General features: G+C 42.3%; 1 protein-coding gene across 1 annotated transcript; it reads left to right on the top strand.

Moving 5' to 3' along the window:
- The first annotated feature begins 5,312 nt into the window (after positions 1-5,312).
- On the top strand, positions 5,313-12,791 carry BMP10 (bone morphogenetic protein 10). Its single transcript, XM_045828449.1, has 2 exons — positions 5,313-5,680; positions 10,510-12,791. Exons 1-2 carry the CDS (start codon positions 5,347-5,349, stop codon positions 11,448-11,450), a joined length of 1,275 nt encoding a protein of 424 aa, XP_045684405.1. The 5' UTR covers positions 5,313-5,346; the 3' UTR covers positions 11,451-12,791.
- Positions 12,792-19,494: the final 6,703 nt, after the last annotated feature.

Genomic DNA, 19,494 nt, shown 5'->3' with positions numbered 1-19,494 from the left:
TATTCTAGTTAGGGAGGAAGGGTGCTGGCAGAGAGAGACACACAGAAAGCAAGGAGAATGCTGTAGTAATAAATCGTGTCTTATGTTGGGAGGTGACGAGTGAATGCTAGAGCAGAGCAGGCAGGTTCAGAGTTGCCTGATGGACTGCCCTTTGAAGAGAGTGGGCAGGGCAGGTTCCATTGAGGAGGGTAATTCTGAGCAAAGACTTGAAGAGGTTGAGAGTGACTGTGTGAATTATCAGGGGAAGGTTATTTCTGGCAGAGAAAACAGTTGAAGCAAAGGCCCAAGGGCGGGTGTTTAAGAAATAGGAAGGGGCCCTGGCTGGTGTGGCTTAGTGACTTGAGCGCCAGCCTGTGAAAAAAAAAAAAACGGTTGCAGGTTCGATTCCCAGTCAGGGCACAAGCCTAGATTGTGGGCTAGGTCCCTAGTTGAGGGTGGGTGAGAAGCAACCACACATTGATGTTTCTCTCCCTTTCTCCATTCCTTCCCCTCTCTCTAAAAATAAATAAATAAAATATTTTTTAAAAAAAATAGGAAGGGGACCGTGGGGCTGGAGTGGAGTTAACAAGTGTCCGTGATATCAGAGAGGTAATGGAGGGATCCTAGGACTTTTGCAAGACTTTGTCTTCTCCTCCAGGAGAGGGAAGGTGTGATGAGCTAATGTCATATCAGGATCTGACTGCCTTGTTGACAAGAGACTGTTAGGAGGTGGGGGTAGAGGCAGGGGACCACATGCTGTGTGGTACGTACGGACTATTAGTTTCCATTTATTCTTGAGACTACTATTATTTTACAGAGAATAAATGTTATTTGATCACTCTGCTTTTTTCTTTCTCCAACCCACATTTTAAGTAAACAAATATATGTATTGTGTTCTCAATTTTATAGTATGTTGGCACTTGCATTTCAAATCTAAACATCCAATATCTTTACGTTTCAACAGAATTGTTAGTTTTTCTTTACTACTTTAAAAATTCTCTTACAAGGTTATGGGACAGCCATCGGATGGAATTAGGCAATTACTATAATTGCTGGTTGTGAAGATTATGTGGCAACATGAAAAACCCTTAGGATGGAATGTTCAGTGAAAAAAAACAAGCAGCAAAGTTGTGTATTTGTATAGTAAGACTTAGAAAAGGTCCATCACCTCCTAATTGGTCCAGACTGCACTTAATCTTGGACCTCATTTCCTGGAACTCTCCTCTTTTCTTGATTTTCCATAACTATCCTGACCTGGCTGGTGCATAAGCCTCCCAAGTATGCTGTTACTTCAGAGCCTTTGCACAGGCTGTTCCCTCTGCTTGCAATGCCCTTCCAGCATGGGCCCCAGGGTCCTCCCTAGCTTCCACCTGCCAGGCCTTCTCTGGCCTTGATAGTGAAATAGCAACCCCTTCCTTTGGCACTTCCTATCCTCTTATAAATACAACTTTGGTTTATTTGGGGTTTTTTCCTACTGTACTTATCACCACCTAACAGGCACATCAATTTATTTGTATATTGGTTTTGTTGTCTTTCTGTCTCCAGCTAGAAAGTAAACTCCACAAGGTCAGGGGTCTGGTCTGTTTTCTTCAGGTTTTGTGTTTGGAGAGTACCTGACGCAGAGTAGGTGCACACAAGAAATCTTGTTGAACAAAATACCCTTCAAAGACCCCATAATTTTTATTGCTCACCTAATTATTGATGATAATTCACATTATAGGCCTTATTAGACAATGAAGAAATCATGTGAAAGGTTACCGAAGGAGTGAGTTTAGAGACCATTTAAATCTCGTCACTAGAGCAGCTGAGTGGAGCTGAGGAGATGGCCTCTGTGTGTTGGTGGGTGGGAACCCCTCGGCAGACTGAAAAGCCTCGGGGAGGGAGCAACATAAAGGCTGAGGGGTCAGTAGCGCGGCAAGTAAACATTTCCCCCCCGTGAAAATGTGGGCTCTGGAAGACGGAGTTGATGAGAAATGCCGCTGCCAAGGCAAATTCTAATCCTAGAAGGAGGTGCTGGGGCAGATGGTATCAGAGGAGAGCGGTGCTCCCTACCCGTCCTCAGGGCAAAGCTGCCCCGCAGTGGATTCCTAGGGCTGGGAGCAGTGAGGAATGAGGGAACAGCCAGAGAGCAGAATCCGGTAGCAGTCACGGGGTGACCAGCGCACGCTCTCTGTCCTCGTATTGAATTTGTAAATGCCAGTGCATGTCGCTCGCAGCGCTGCGGCTCAGCAGTTTTAGGCCGACCTTGGAGTCACCGGCAGTACATAGTACAGCAGTACTGAGCCGTGCTAACATATCAAAACAATGTCATGCAGGTCAGCTACTAGCTGCTGCTGAGTACTTCTCTCAGAATTCCATCTCCTCTGAATCCAAATCTTCACAGTTGAGTTTGGGGCCTCTGGGCTCCTGGTCTGGCACTACAGCTAGGGTCTGTTCTGACTGGCTGGGGCCTGTTAGGTAGCTGGTGCACCCCAGAGTCATGACAACTTCTGAGTAGGCAGCAAGAGTAGTGCAATGCCTCTGAAGTGGGGTCCAAGGTGGAGGGGGTCCCAAAAACCTAGAGTCATGTCCAGAAACCTCCTAACCTCACTGACCTCTTGTCAGTCAGGAGGACTTTACTGATTACATTTTCCATGGTCCGCACCTGACTCACAGGAAATGGCACAATTCCCGAGGCCACTGTCCAAGGGGTCTCACCTTGTCTGGACCACAGATCCCCTTGAGAGGCCAGTGAAACTCAGCCTTGGATCTGAACAGTTGTTGAAACTAACCTTGAAATTTGGCCCAGAACTTCACAAAGCAGAACCTCTGGAACATTTTGCAGTGGGACTGGAAAATAGTGGGATCCAGACTAAGGAGATCACTGCACAGGAATAGGTGGAAGGCACGTGGAGATATTTGGACCTTTTAGAGTCAGATAAGAGTCATCAGAGATGGCTTCTACAGAAAATCATAGGGGTAATGAGATTATGCAGCTATAAATTATAAGCTATCCCAGGCCTAGAAGAGGGAAGAAGCTCATGTCCCCTTCCTCCATGCATGAAACTCAATCTCCTTCCTTGTCCTCCCCAACAGAGGTGAGGGGCTTAAGGACCTTACAGTTCAGGAAGTCATAGGCATTGAGACGTAGTTATAGACATTTTCCTACTTTATCTTTCAATCAACCTCAAACCTAAACATTTCTCATTCGGAAACTGGTTCAAATATTTAACCCCATAGTTACGCTGGCACCAAGTACAAGGCAGCCAGTGATATCTCAGTTTATGTCTTACCCCTGAGAATGTAAAGAACCAGAACTCTGCAGGGTGGGATGCCTATCTCCCCTCCTGACCCAGTGCACCAGGTTATAAGTACCGCCACTTACTTTGCTGTCCTGGGCAGTTACACGTACATGCCTGCCATTCAGAGATTTGGAGTGTGCATTGACATCTGTGTGTGTGAAGATAAACGGGGCTTGTTTTGATGCAGGACATGATATAGGAGTTCTTCTGGCATGCTGTCAGAAAACTCATGTTAAAATGCACCATCCGCAGGATGTGGTCCGGCCCCGGGACTCACTCACTGCTGGACCTGTTCAGGGTATAATCTGTTTTCAGTATATAGTTGTCTTTTCAGTGTAAGAGCAGAAGTCTCAACTGAAATGGAGCAGTGAAGCAAAATTAACAACTACTAAAGGAATGGACAGTTTTGAGGAGAGATTTTCTCTTCGAAATTCTGGTTTTTTCTATGGTAATTCAAAAAATTGCTGCAAAATACTACATTTTAGGAGAAGAAAGAATCAAAAGATGACCATTAAATTTGGGAGCCTAGAGGGAAAAAAAGTGAAGATATTACAGCTAACTATTGGGGTAAATGCAGGAAAATTTAACTCAGAAATTAAGAGTATCCTCGTGTGTCCAACGTCCAGACGCAGCTCTCTGAACAGTGCCGGGGCTCCAGAGTGATCACACAGGGAGTGCACTGAGCAGGGCAAGGAGACACCACCAGGCCCTCTGCCTCTGTGGCAACCCCCACCCCCACCCTCAAAGTTGTCCACAGGACCATCCTGACTGGGCCATGCTGCTACCACCACTAATTGGGGTTGGAAAGTGAGATGAACTTGATTCGTCTTTTCTAGCCCAGACATACAACATTTTTCAGACCATGGCATTTGTCATTTTTCATTTGCCTAATAATGTTACTCACCAAGCTTTTTACTGGAGCCACTTAATGATCAGTTTGATTGAGCCATGAAGACAGATTTGCCAGGGATTTGGGTCATGTTAATAACTCATTGCAAGGGTGAAGGACTTGCAAATTGTTGCCTGTCTGCTGACCATGGACTTTCTGAGAAGAGCTGGGCCAGAGTTTGGTTAGCCTTTCAATATATCACTGCTCATGCCCCGGTTCAGGGGAACACTGGTTCAAAAGTCTGTTTCATTTTTTAAATTAGAGTCAGACTGCCTGGGTTCAATTCCTGGTTCTACCACTTTGTAGCTTTGTGACCTCCAGCAAGCTATTGACCCATAGTGACCCATACATACATGCGGATGATAAGGTTGTTACAGGGAACACATTAGGTGATACATGAAAGCACTCAGCACAATGCCCGTTTGTAGGAGAGCATCTAATAAGTTTTGGTTGCTTTTATAGTAAAGTACTGTCTTTATTTTTCAAAAGCCATTTTAGCCAGGTCAAATCTGTGCAAAAAAAAAAAAAGAAAGAAAGAAAAGAAAAAGGCTATTGATAATGAAGTTTGTATTTTCCTATTGCTAAAAACATAAGATTCTAAAAATTTATATAAATTCGCTTATACCTATAAGTTAACCTGGAGATTTTGGATATTTAGTCTTTCTTAAAAATGTTTATGTGAGGATGAAAGCCCCATTACTTGAATTAATACAGATTGCTATTGTTGTGTACTGTGCTCATTCTTAACATTTATTACTTGCATGTGTGAAACTGAACTGCGTAAAAGCAGAATTTAGGCATTCCTGCCAAAAGGAAGTGAATCAAAAGGAAGAGAAGCAGAGCCTTTGCAATGAGAAAATTGTCCTATCTCTCAGCCAGTGTCAGAATGTGAAAATGTTTACAAAATGCTCATTAAAAGAAGAAAGGATTGCAAGATAGAAACAAAATCTGGTGCGCAAGTTTACACTAGAGAGATAAGAAAGGCTAGGCCCCTATAGGGGATTTTGTTATCCAATTACTGCAACCTGACTTTGGGGGAAGAGGAAGAATGGTAGGGGGAGGGAGAGAGAGGAAGAATTTCCAAACTTGTCTCCAGTGACAGGAGACATTCACGCTCGGCTCCGCAAGATAAAACTGCCACTTAGAGCCCAGGAGAGCTAGACCCTCCTGGGTTGGCCTGGGGGCTCGAGCAGAGCCATGGGTCCTCTGGCCCTGCAGCTGTGCTCTGTCCTCTGCCTGGTGGCTCACTCTGCTTCTGGCAGCCCCATCATGAGCCTGGAGCAGTCGCCTCTGGAGGAAGATATGCCCCTCTTCGACGATGTCTTCTCAGAGCAAGACGGTGTTGACTTTGACACACTGCTGCAGAGCATGAAGAATGAGTTTCTCAAGACATTGAACCTGTCTGACATCCCTACACAGGATTCGGCCAAGGTTGACCCTCCAGAGTACATGCTGGAACTCTACAACAAGTTTGCGACAGACCGCACCTCCATGCCATCTGCCAACATCATTAGGAGTTTCAAAAATGAAGGTAAGTTGACATTTTATTGATGAAATTTGGCTTGGATTCTTTTTCCAAGAAGTGATAAGTAAATTTGTGAGGCCTGGGAATAAAATAGATAAAAGGAGTGTATGCATAGATAACACAAAACAATGCACATTACAGCCTATCCCATGTTAATGCTTATTTTCCGAAGCGTTTTAAAAGGCACTAAAGAATATCTTTTAATTCGAGGTTATAAAGTGTCTACTATTTCCACATTATAATTGGGGCTTTAAAAATTTTTAATTTTGACAGCAAGTAATATAAAAAGTTAATGTTGGCTTATTACTCCACCTTTATTGTTAATTTTTCAGATAGACCTTGGTTTCTATTTGGCTTCTGATTACAAAATTTGTCAACTTCTACTTAGAATGAAAATTATGAAAAAAGAAAAAAACAGAAAGTTGTGATTTGTGTTTCGCTCAAACTTTGGATGAGTTTCCCTTTTGTGACCTTATTGAGAAGTTGTTCAAACAGGATGGAAACTTATATTAGAAAGCCTTCCTAGGGTTGTGTTGCATTTGATGTGACAAGTATATCCTTCAAGCAACGTTTATAGTTCAGGAAGTGCGCATGGCCCAGTTAATGATGCAGCTCATAGCTACATCTTTATGGAGAGTGATGCACAATCTTTAAATATCAGGCAAATGTTATCAGGAAAGTGTTTTCTCCTCCCAGATCTTTATTCAGTAACTAAATCTAATGAACTAGAAAGTTAATTGTTTATTCATTATGGTGTTCATAGGCAAAAACCAAAACCCAAAACACCCTGATACCTATGGTCAAAAACTGTAGAAACTAATATTAATATTTGTTAGTATTTACTAATTATGCTTTTATAGTCATTAACCAAGTACAAAAAAGCATTGCTGTACCTGGTACAAAAATGCAAAGATCGATGTTGGCCAGACCTTCTTAAAAAGAGAAAGGTGGTATCAAAGAAATAGCTCAGAATTTTGAATTTTGAGAGGAGGTTGACTCCATAGCTGTGAACAACGAGTTTAAATTTTTTGAAACTCAGTTTTCTCATCTGTAAATTGGGGATAATATAGCTATATAATGTAATCGAGCAATTCAAAAGAGATTCTGAATAAGAAACATTCCATTTGCTATGAAGTGCTGAAAAATATGAGTTACTTTTTGTTTTTTTTTAAGATTTTACTTATTTTTAGAGAGGGAAAGGGAGGGAGAAAGAGAGGGAGAGAAACATCAATGTGTGGTTGCCTCTCACACGCTCCCTACTGGGGACCTGGCCTGCAACTCAGGCATGTGCCCTGACAGGGAATCACACCTGCGACCCTTTGGTTCTCAGGCCGACATTCAATACACTGAGCCACAGCAATCAGGGCTAAATATGAGTTATTCTTGACTAACTCCTTAAATTCTAGGCATTACAAAAAATGTTGAGTAGGTATTGCTTAGTCCTTGGAGATACTATTTGCCCTAAAAATTTAGTTGACAGACCAAAATTTCTAATATTTAGTAACATATTGGGTATATTACTTAGCAACATTTAATAACATTATGGAAATGGCATGATGAAATTGCAGATTCCTTTGGAGGTGAGTCTGAATTGAAATGAACAGTCTCCTTTTGTGGGAAACTTCCCTTCCTAATGCTTCTGAGCCCTGAGCCCTAAGTGCCTGGCTCGGGGTATGAGAAGAAAAATGCTCACATTCTCTGGGAAAATCGGAGTTTTTCAGTTCTCACTTCTCACGCAGAGGATTTGGATGATGCAGGTCAGGAAGTGCAGTCTGCAGAGCTTCTTTCTCATTACTGGAGATCAGCAAGGGTGGGGACATCTCTCCTTGGACAACGCAGGTGCCTGCACCTCCGCCAGTCTGCAGGAGGAGATGCCCAGCCCCCACGACATGAATTCTGCACTGGGCTCATCCTGCCAGCTGCTATTGTCTCTGGTGACTCTTTGGGTCTGCTCAGTGCAGCTTCCTAGGAGATAAAGTCCAAAAAAACAAAACAAGACAAAACAAATCCCCCAATCCCTCCAAACCTAACTAATCAGAAGAAAACAATTGCCACCTCCAAGGTGGAAAAAGCACTACGTGTATTCCTGTCACTGCTCTGAACTAACCTTGTCATCTGGGGGAAGTCACTTCTCTACATTGAGGTTCCATTTCTTCTGTGTAAAAGGAACAGAGTAGCAATACCTGCATTGTAGGGACATAAGAGCTAAATAAAACCATGCTTGCAGAACACCTGGAACATGAAATTTGCTCAGAAACACAATTCCTCCACCTATTACTATGTTTGCAAATGCACAAGGAACTTTTTTAAAAACAGCTTTATTGAAATATAATTGACATACAATAAACTGCACATGTTTACAGTGTATATAATTTGATAGGTTTTTCTATTTTTTATCTTCACCCGAGGACATTTTTTCATTGCTCTTTTAGAGAACAAGGGAGAGAGAGAAACATCTATGCAAAAGAGAAGAATTTATTGGTTGCCTCCCATATGTGTCCAGACAGGGCATTGAATGCACCTGGGCTGGGGATCATATGCACCCAGATCAGGGATCGAACCCACAACCTAGGTATGTGCCCTGACCAGGGGTTGAACCTGCAACCTTTAGGCTATGGGATGATGCTCCAACCAACTGAGCCACACTGATCAGGGCAATTTAATAGGTTTTAACATATGTAAACAACCACTGAAACCATCATTACCATCAAGGTAGTGAACATACATATTCATCACCACCAAAAGTTCTCTAGTGCTTCTTTGTAATCCTTCCCTCTCACTATAGTGAGCCTTTGTTTTGCACTTTTCTCATGGGTCAAGCAACCAGTCTACTTCCCTATGTTTGGTCTTCACATGTTCCCTGTCCAAGGGAGTCATCTCCTCCAATCTTATAAGGGGGGGGCAACTCCCAATCTACTTGATGTAATAAGGACATATGTTATGAATCAGTTCAATCTGATGCCCATAATCATCAATTAATTAATACATTTAAAGAGCTGCCTCTAAGGCATTGTGGCAGGCTGAAGGTATAGAAAGCAGTTTAACATGTGGTACCCACCAGCATGATGACAGTCTAGTTGGGAAGATCCATTCATAAAAAGATAACTGAAATACAAAGATGTAAATGGCAAAGGTCCAAGGCAAGATAGTGAGCACTCAAGTGGTTCAGAGGGGCGTGAACATCTGGATAGGAGGAGAGGAAGGGATGGTCTCACCAAGGGGAGCCACAACTGGATAGCTGCAGATGAGGGGATGGATGGGGCATTCCAGGAGTCAGAAGAGCCTATCCACAATGCAATACACAGTAAAGTGTTGTTGTGGCATGTGATGAAGATATCGGTCTGCTTTAAACAGAAGGGTTTATAATTTATTTCATCTTTTAAGAAAGGTCAGTGGATCACATGCAATGTGTCCTGCACTGGAGAGGATACATGAAAGTAATGACTGGATCAAGGGGTCTAGACCTGGTTACAGCTGCTTCTGAGAGCCGCGCTAGAAAGCTTAAATTCATGCCATTGCCCAGCACTTCCCGCCGGCAGTGTGTATGATGACTTTAAGCCATATCCAGAGGAAGGTATAAGTTATGTGAAGTTATTGTACACTTTTATTATTGTAAATTAGCAAAATATCCCCATATCACCTCAAACCCATCATTATATTAATACTATTGCTTAGGACAAGTCTAAAAGAGGTAGAAAGTATAAAATAATCAGATCATGTTGAATAAAATATTAAATTCACAAACTGGGTATATAGTTGGGAAAATGCTGTCAGAGATGATAGAGAACCCTTCATTGGTGGTCCTTGGCCTTGTTGGTCTCCTGGAACCCTTTGATTGATGACAAGGTCGCTCAGGGATTCCTTTTAGAAATGTATTACCTGGGGAAAGAGTATGGAAATTTTGGGCTCCCATAAAATTCTTAGAGAGTCAACTTGATAATATTTGGAGATATGCTTCTAAGACTAAAGGACCTTTAAAAATTTATTTCAGTAAATATTCTTGAGTGATTTGACTTTCCAAACCCTATGCCAGGTGCTAAGGGGATAAGACTAAGGCAACTAATCTATCCCCAAGGTTTATTTCCCCTATTTCTCACAGACTGCATACCCAAAATCAACTGCTGTGACCCCCTTGGTTTATGGGGGCGTCAGGAAGAGGTCAGTAAACTTTTTTGGTAAAGGGCCAGATACATAGTACCTATTCTAGGTTTTATGAGCCCTGTTTCTCTCTTATGACTGTTTATACCATCGTAGTACAAGTCATCACAGATAATACAGAAATAGAGGGGTGAGGCTGTGTTCCAACAAAACTTTATTTCCAAAACTGGTGGCCCATAGGGTATAGTTTACCATCCTCTGGTCTAGATGGAGCTCTTCGGGAAGACCAGTGCCCAGCTAACTATGTGGACATATCTGCCTCTTACAAATGCAAATGTGACAAATAATGAGGTCCTCATCCCCAAAAAGCTTCAACCACCACCACATGTTTCATTTGCTAGCTCTTTACTGGTTAGAAAAATTGGGGACTTGCCCACACAATCTCCACAGTCTTCCCAGTTCTATAATTCTGTGGCTGACAAGCTATACGGGCAAGCCTGGGTGGATTTTCCACCATTCATTAAGCTGCCATTTTCCTCATTAGTCTTAGCACCTTAACTCAACTTAGCATTCTACCATTGACTCGGTAGTCGCTGTCAAAGAATGCTAACATTGTGTTTATTTTCTTTTATATCCCCTCATTTTCTCCGTATAAAATGTCCTTCATGGACAGGCTCTTTCATGACACGAATAGTCCGTTTTTTTCTGTAACATACTGCAAATCTCTCTTTTTTTAGATCTGTTTTCCCAACCAGCCAATTTTAATGGGCTCAGAAAATACCCTCTCCTCTTCAATGTGTCCATCCCTCACCATGAAGAAGTCATCATGGCTGAACTCAGGTTGTACACATTGGTGCAAAGAGATCGCATGATATATGATGGAGTGGACCGGAAAATTACCATTTTTGAAGTACTTGAGGGCAAAGAGGACAATGAGGGTGAGAGAAACATGCTGATCTTGGTGTCAGAGATGATCTATGGAACCAACAGTGAGTGGGAGACGTTTGATGTCACCAGTGCCATCCGGCGTTGGCAACAGTCAGGCTCATCCACCCACCAGCTGGAAGTCCACATTGAGAGCAGACATGACGAAATCGAGGGCACCGGCAGGGGACAAATGGAAATAGACACCAGTGCCCAGAATAAGCATGTCCCTTTGCTCGTTGTGTTTTCTGATGACCAAAGCAGTGAGAAGGAACAGAAAGAGGAACTGAGTGAAATGATCACCCATGAGCAACTTCTGGAGCTGGACAATCTGGGCCTTGATGGTTATTCCAGTGGACCTGGAGAAGAGGCTTTGCTGCAGATGAGGTCAAACATCATCTATGACTCCACTGCCCGCATCAGAAGGAATGCCAAAGGAAATTACTGCAAGAGAACCCCACTCTACATCGACTTCAAGGAGATTGGCTGGGACTCTTGGATCATCGCTCCACCTGGATATGAAGCCTATGAATGCCGTGGTGTTTGCAACTACCCCCTGGCAGAGCATCTCACACCCACAAAACATGCAATTATCCAGGCCTTGGTCCACCTCAAGAATTCCCAGAAGGCTTCCAAAGCCTGCTGTGTGCCCACCAAGCTAGAGCCCATCTCCATCCTCTATTTAGACAAAGGTGTTGTCACCTACAAGTTTAAATATGAAGGCATGGCTGTTGCTGAGTGTGGCTGCAGATAGAAAAGGAGTTTGTTGATTATTTAATAACTGTATATGTGTATATTTTGTGTCCCTATTTAATAAGATTATTTAATAAGGGTGTACAGATCATAGAGGCTTACTGCCGTAGGGAAATGGACGGGTGAATCTGTTGTAGGAATACTTATTATGTTACACAGTCTCATTTCTTCCAATCTGTTTTGCTCTGGACTTGCCATTTCCTGACAATGTCACCTCTAATGGCAAGTGGCAAGCCCATACTATTTGTCTTCTAAGTCAATTTGAAAACAGGAACCCCTAAGCAGAAATATAGTGTCAGAAGGTAGATATTTGTGTATGTATATGTGTACATAGATAAACTTATAAAACTCTTTTGGTTCTATAGAGGTACATTAGACTCACACACATGCACAAGTCAATCAAATGTGTATATATCAAGAGCCAATGGTACGTTATCAGTCACCTCTTCTCTGAGTGGGACTTATGTGAAGATAATTTGCATCAGGAATTTAACCATCCTAGGAACTATTACATTTTCTAAATACTAATGAGAATATAGGTCAGCTTTTATCAGTTGAGTTTCTGCTATCGTTCAGAGCATCAGGACCTGGTAAAGGATGTTGTATGTTTGAGGAGAGGGGTTATTTGATGCAGAAACCAAATGGGTTCAAGAGGTAATGGCCTTAAGGTACAATTGCAAGGAGTAAACCCATGGGGGTATCAGTATGCTCTGGAGGGCAGTGCCTGATCAATAAAGGAAAACAGTGGGGCTTGAGGGTGACATCTGTTTCTGAGATAAGAGGAAAGCAAAGCCATTGTTGGCCTCTATTGCTGCAGGGAGTAGGGAAGGTGGGAGGGGGCACATAGGGGAAGAGAATCTAGGTGGTATCCTAGGATGTACCTATGAAATATAAGCAGTTCTAATTGGAGAATTAAATCTTTTGGATGAAATAAAATTTTCAAAGAACAAGAGGAGAAAAATCAGAAGGGCTCTGTCTGTTGAACTCTTCACTTCTTAATATTTTTCTTCCATCCTTAATATTTCTCCTTTACCTCTGAACTCTGCATTTGTTCTGTCCACTTTTTTCCTTCCCTCTTTCTTCTTTGCCCCAGAGCCCCATGTCCTTCTTCCATTCCTATGTCTCTTGACTTCATGGGCCTTCATTGCTTCTGCTGTGACCTGGAGGGACACCTGAAAGCATTTCTTTCAAGGTGAATGAAGTTAGAGCTCTAATTTCCTCATGACATTTAATTTGATTTGCTTTTAATAATACCCTTTATGAAATGGTTTATTTGTGAAGCATTCTTAAGTATAAAAAAAGAAAATGAAAGTCCAAATAGATCCACATAAGTAATGAATTCAAAAATACACACAAGCAAATGCCTAGAAAGCTAAGCCTGAATTTTGAAATCAGGTTTGCCCCATGGTAGAAATTCTACAGCCTTCCCATTCTGCAGTCTTCCCATTTTGGAACTGGGAAGGACTAAGGGACTGGGAAGTATTGACAGGAATGGTCCGCTGGGCCGGCCAGCAGTTGGCCAGCAGAAAGGACACTGAGACTCTGGCTGTGGTCTTAGCCTGTCCCCACCTCTTATAAGGGATCATGGTCTCTGTGCAGGAAGAACCATAGAAGTGTAGTTCTCAAACTGTTCTGACACCTCCAGGCAGGAGATACAGATGGTTCACACTAGAATCTGGAATGTGATTTCTAGTACATTGTCCCCCCTCACCCTATTGAATGCTTCCTTGAGAAGTCTGGCAGATTTTTAACCCTTGGAAACCATCAGCCTCCCATTCACAAAACTCTTGGGGTTATAAACTCATATCACACTAGAAACCAGAGGCAAGGGAAAGTATTTTGAAAGACATTTTGCCCAATTTGGATCTCGGCTCTGTACATCTGGATGCATAGATTCTGAGAGCAAACATAGAGAAGGTCCTGGGGAATTCACTGCCCTGAAAAAGTGGTATTCTGACCATCAGGGAGTGTACAGTGAGTGACATTTGAGATGGTCATGCAATTCAGAAACATTCATTTATGGAATAGCCTCCATATACAATGGTGTGTGTGCATGTGTGGTGTGTGTGTGTGTGTGTGTGTGTGTGTAACTGGCTTTGGATAGCAACACTTAGAGCCCTCAGTGGGATGTGGTGCATCCTGTACATCCACGGTACACACTGTATACTTATATACTCTACAGTACTTCTTATCTTTTCTAAAGGACACTGTAATAGACATACAGTAAAACCTCAGTTGAGCATATAGTTCTAGTTTGATAAGAGTCAGGCAATATTTCGTCTAAAATATGTACAGCAGCTAGTAATGCTTTACAGCCAGAAGTCCTGGGATGAATATGCCCTGATTTGTAAATCTCCCACCCTGGCCTATTTCAAGGTACCAAAGTGATGTCAACCAGCTTGTAAAAATTCCTAAACTTCACGATTGCTCCCAGGAGCCATGCTTCCTGGCTCTGGCACCCCATTGCTATCAGCACCCTGCTCATGCCCTCTGCCGATTTGCCAGGTTCCTGGAGAAATCTTGTGAGCAGTTTTAATCACTCTTCTGTGAAAGGAATGGGAAAATCTAGGTTGTCTGCAATCAGGCTGCACATCCCAGATGCTTCTTTTCCCACAGCCCAGATGTAAACATGCATTTTCCTGATTTTCTTCTTCCCTATGGAAAGAAGGTGCAGAAAGCCACATATTGGTTATTCAAATGTGCTAGTGGCTTTTGTTTATATTTTGCTTTCTTCTCATCAGAGAATGAAAGAACATAAACCGTAACCAGAAGAGTCCTCCCCGCTCTCATCGGGCCTCTTGCGGCATGCCTGCATGTCTCAAACGTCGCTGTGTTAATACAAAGCCATAAAATTATCAGAACCTTAGGAAAGTAGAGCGCACTAATGTCTTCTCTGATCATAGACCTTGGCTACATCCCGTGCCAGTCCTTTTTTACAGGTTAATGGCCACATCATCATCACTTAAGTTGATAATCCCAAACAGCTCTTGAGGAGAACTGGAAGAGGGAAACGTGGGCAGCAACAACCCCAGCAGTCATGTAAAACTTTCTAGGTGTCCTGCTATTTATTGATGGATATATTTATTTTTGTACTATAGTGTAGAATACCAAATGTTTTATTTTTATGTTTGTAATTCGCTCTTGAATAAAATAGTCTTCTGTGCTTTTCAAGTAGTGCCTTCCCCCAGAGTATGTCTCCTTTACAATATCTGGTGCATATTTTTATTCTTTTTGCATCATAATTTCCCATTATTTTAGGGAGTCTTGCAATAAGCCTGCCATCCTCTTGTATATTTGTGTCCTGTAGGCATGCTCTGAGCCCCTGGCATATTTACTGATGTGTAAATAGTACAGTTCTAACTGAATGGTAGTTTGAGCTGAAGTATAGGCGTTCCAGAAAATATTTATCTGATAAACTCTCATCAGTCCATGAGCTGACAATGTCATTTTTCCATCAGACAAATGTTGTCAGGCTGTCAGGGACTATGATTTCCGCTCAGCATTAATCAGCACTTTTCATTCCCAAACTAGGTGCTGCCCTTCCCATGCCCCATCCCCGACTATATCCACTGCTTGTCTTGGCCCACTGATTCAAGGACTTGGTTGGATAAATCCCTTTGTAATTGGGCCAACTACTCTATAAATGTAAAAAATGTTCATATAGTGATTCTCAAAAGAGTCAGCCTCAAAGTGCCTAATTCGTTGCCTGTGTATAGTTTTTGGCCTAGAAAATTAATGGTAAATACTTTTCCCAGAACTATTAGCAACTGGTTTGGTATTATTTAGAATCTATGTTCTTCAAGTATAAGATATTTTCGTAGAAAGGAATTTTACATATTACTTCTTACTGAACTCATCAACACCCCATAAGGCTCAGCAGTGTTGTAGCAAAACAATGTATAATTTGTCTGTAGCCCAGAAGGGACATTGCCCAATTTAAGAATTGTTGATCTTTTCAAAGAATCACCATGGGTCACACGTGGCCCTTTGCCATCTGGTGAAAAAGGAACACTACTGTGACTCTGCATTTTCTTGCCCCCAACAAGCACATTTGATTTCACACTTTAGAGGGAAGGAAAGTACCTAAGGCTGTACAATAAGCACATACAAGGGTGTTTCTGGGTCTGGAAATGTATCCATAAGGTTCTAACTTCATCAAGGAATGACTGTTTGTTGTGATCAGCATGTGCCTGTTGCATGTGAGCTCCTGTTTTGTGAGTGTCTGAACACAACGAGGATGCAGACAGGGTCGTGCCCAACTAACCAGCTTCCACAAGTGCGGGAAATCAGCTGACAGCACAGTCACACCGAGTCAGCTGAGGCACGTTCATCTCCTTATGTTCAAACCCTGTTTGTTATCTATGTCCAAATGCATGTAGAAATTACTAGACGAAAGGGAAGATAGAAAGAAATATTTTACACTGTGTTCATAAATTAAATGTGTACATTCAGAGTTATCTTGTTAAATAAAGTGGAAAAATTATTTTGATAATTATTTGAAACTTGTTTTTCCTTGAGATGAAGTCTGATTTGCTTTCCTTCCTCACTTTTTTTTCCATTTCCAGTTCACAGTATGTCCAGATGGAATCAAATTTATTGCTATGTTAGTAGAAGATGGCCTGAAGAAACAATAAGTAGGTTTTAGCTTCTGAGTGGCCTCACCAGAGAGGGAGATTCTGTTGTTACATGACTCTCCCACTTCACACAGCTTTCTGTCTGTAAAGCCCATGAATTCCAGAGATATAAGTGGCAAATGATATAGTCTCCTCTTTGTCAATTACTGAGAAATATTTCTTCTCTGAGTTTAGAATGAGGCAGACTAAAGAGCAATTACTTTTGGGGAAAATATCCAGGTTAAATTTCACTGAAATTTGATTACTGAACCTCATAGAATCTCAGGCTTAGAAGGGACTTTTAAATGTTATCTGGCATGCTCTACTCCCTTCAGCAGCCCAGCAAAAACACTTCTCATCTTGTCTGCAAATGTAAGAGAAGGGGGTGTGCTGCCTTCTTAAGGGCACCTATTTCATTTTCAGAGGACTAATTGTCCTCAGTTTAGCAAATAGTTCAGCTCTTTATGCATATAAGTCACTGCGGGGGAGACAAAGGTAAGCAGAAAGTTGTTAGAGAGTTATCCCTTACAGAAAACTAAAGTCTCACCTGGTGTCCCTCATAAACTCCCATTTCATAACTCTACCTAATCCATCTTCATGAAGGCCCCACAGTTTGCAAATAGCTCTCCTGCCCTTCTGGATGCACTGACCCCCATTTCCTGCGATAGTGTGTGTCTGATCACAGGCCAGACGCAGTGAGTTCCCTTAGCCAGATGGAAAAACATGTGGAAGCCTGCAATGGGTGTAGACCTGCCCACATCCCCTGTCCTGAGTATGTAGTAGGCCTGGTGGACAGACAGACCCTGCTTCTTGTTCTGGAAGAAAGTTAATTCTTATGGCAGAACATGGGTATTGAAGGACCTAGAGTCTCAGGGGGATACAATTCCTTCCATCGGATAATCATCCTGCACCTCTTTTAGGGGGAATCTTCTGAAGTTCTGGCTGACAGGCGTATCTGGCACGTGTGTCAGCAGGGAGCAAAGCCCTTGTCCCTCACTATCAGAACAACTGATAGGGGCGAGACAAGCATTCTAGTCCTGGAGGAAAGAAAGCTGAGAACCCATGTTGAGGCCTAGGCCAGGGCTGGACAAAAAAAGCCCAAAAGCCATTCTTAGTCTTAATGTCGAATTCTTTAGCAAACTATTCATTCTTTTCTGTAAATAATTCCATTTATGGATGTCTCTCACAGTGTGGTGCCTGGACCTGTTCTTCCCAAGTGGTCTGACCAGAGTTTGGCAGCTCAGAACCAGCCACCTTTGTTCTAGGAGTGTCTTGTCTACTAATAGAGCAATGATTGCGTGGGGCAGACATGGCTGCAAGTTATTTGGGGGGAGAAAAAATTATTTTCAAAGATGAGATTGTACATTTAATAATAAGTTATGGGCTTTGGCTGGTGTGGCTCGGTGGATTGAGTGCCAGACTGTGAACCAAAGGGTTGCTGGTTTGATTCCCAGCCAGGGCACATGTCTGGGTTGTAGGTCAGGTCCCCAGTGGAGGCCACCTGAGAGGCAACCACACACTGATGTTTCTCTCCTCTTTCTCCCTCCCTTCCCCTTTCTCTAAAAATAAATAAATAAAATCTTAAAAAATAATAATAATATGCTATGGTTTCTAACATTGCTCCTGATATGAATTGATCTTTGTAGTGTTGCAAGAAAATAATTCCACAAGACTGGCTGCATGTGACTCCAGTCGTATGGCTGAGAGCCTACTTTTGCACAGAAGTGACTATTTGTAAAGAGGGGGCCTATTTGGAGAAGGTGAGAGCTTGTTAACTTGGGTGGTTATAAATGGATTATGTGATTATCTCCAACTCACTCTCCCAAACTGTCAGTTTACAAGAACCAGTTCCTGCCCTCTCTTAACCTTCCCTAGACCATTAGCACAGATCCAAAGTGCTCATCTTGTCCTGAGAAGAAAGCCCCAAAACACATGGACACCCCAGTCCATTTTTACTCTTAAATGTGGTTCTAAGAATCTTATCAAAAATTGAGGCTGCTCAGTTCAAAGTGAGGCTCTTTGGTGGAAGGCGCAAAGCAGCACTGTGAAATCCAGCTTCCGCAGAAAATTTTCGCTCATAGGACACCGGCCAACATTCTTGCACAATATAGGAGTGGTGTTAGAAAACCCAGTTCTACCCCTTATTACCATTTCTACCTAAAATGTATGACGTGACTTGACCAATCATGAGGAAATATCAAATAAACCCATTTGAAGAACATTCTGTAAAATAACCAGACTGTGCTCTTTAAAAATGTTGATGAAAGGCAAAGAAAGATTGAGGAACTGTAATAGATTTAAAACAACCACAGAGACATGACCACCTAATGCAGCCTGTGATCCCAGTTTGAATCCCAGATCCCCTCAAAAATGGGCAGAAAGGACATTATCTTTTTGTTAAGTTCACTGCTGCTCAGCTGGTGGTGCCCAGCTCTATCCATTATATACTGTTAAGTGACATTCACTTTTAAAACTCTTCTGCATGATTATTGCTCTTTTTCTGAAGCTAGGAGAAATTGTGTGGGAGGAGTAACTGGGCTTTTGCCTGACACCACCGTCTAAGCAGCAAGCAGGCAGCATTAAAAATAAGGCCTCTGCAGAGCAGGCAAACTTAACTGAAGAAACGAATGAAACAGGCATCAGAGGAAACTGTTGAGCAGTGTGGCACACCTGAGGTCAATACATGAGCTCCAGCAAAACATTTTCCTGAAATAACCAAGCTCAATGCTGCATTCCCTGAAAAGAAGCAAGCTTTTCAGGCAACGAACCATCTGTTTCAAGTGTTTAGAAAACGGATCTCCAATCATGGGTAATTTAAACTTCCTTATACCCCAGTTCAATGTTTGATAAGAAAAGAGTGCTAACAGGATGGGAACGGAGCTACTATATTAAGAAGCCCGACCAGAACAAAAACCAGCCCCTGGCAGTTATTTTGTTTATGCTCCAGACCCTTCTGCTTTAATGAACATAATATTTACATGAGACCAGCCCCTGTTACATCTTTTGCTGCAACTGTCACGTTTTGTTCTTTGTTGTTGTTTTTACTTTTCTAAAAAAAAGTTCCTGCAAAACACAGTTGAGAAAGAATATGGCTGAATGAGGCACATACACTGAAATCACACCATAGCATCCTACCTCCCAAAGAGCCAAGCCCACCTGCTTTGTGTAGTTTGGGGTCAGGTGTCAATCAGGTTGCCAGGTAAAATACAGGATGTCCAGTTAAATTTGAATTTAAGACAAACAACGCATACTTTTTTCTTACATTTTTTAATTGTTGTTCAAGTACAATTGTCTCCATTTTCTCCTCACCACCCCCTGCCCGACTCCAACCATCCCCACTTGCCCCCCTTTATCCTATCCCCCTTTGGCTTTCTAAATGTGTCCTTTCTACATGTTCCTGACAACGCTTCCCCCCAGCACCCCACCCCCGTT

This window comes from Phyllostomus hastatus, unplaced genomic scaffold (assembly GCF_019186645.2).
Source record: "Phyllostomus hastatus isolate PE091 unplaced genomic scaffold, TTU_PhHast_1.1 phas_scaffold_78, whole genome shotgun sequence".
In the NCBI taxonomy this organism is placed as follows: Eukaryota; Metazoa; Chordata; class Mammalia; order Chiroptera; family Phyllostomidae; genus Phyllostomus; species Phyllostomus hastatus.
The sequence above is the reverse complement of the archived record's forward strand: the minus strand, read 5'-3'. Positions and strand labels throughout refer to the sequence as shown.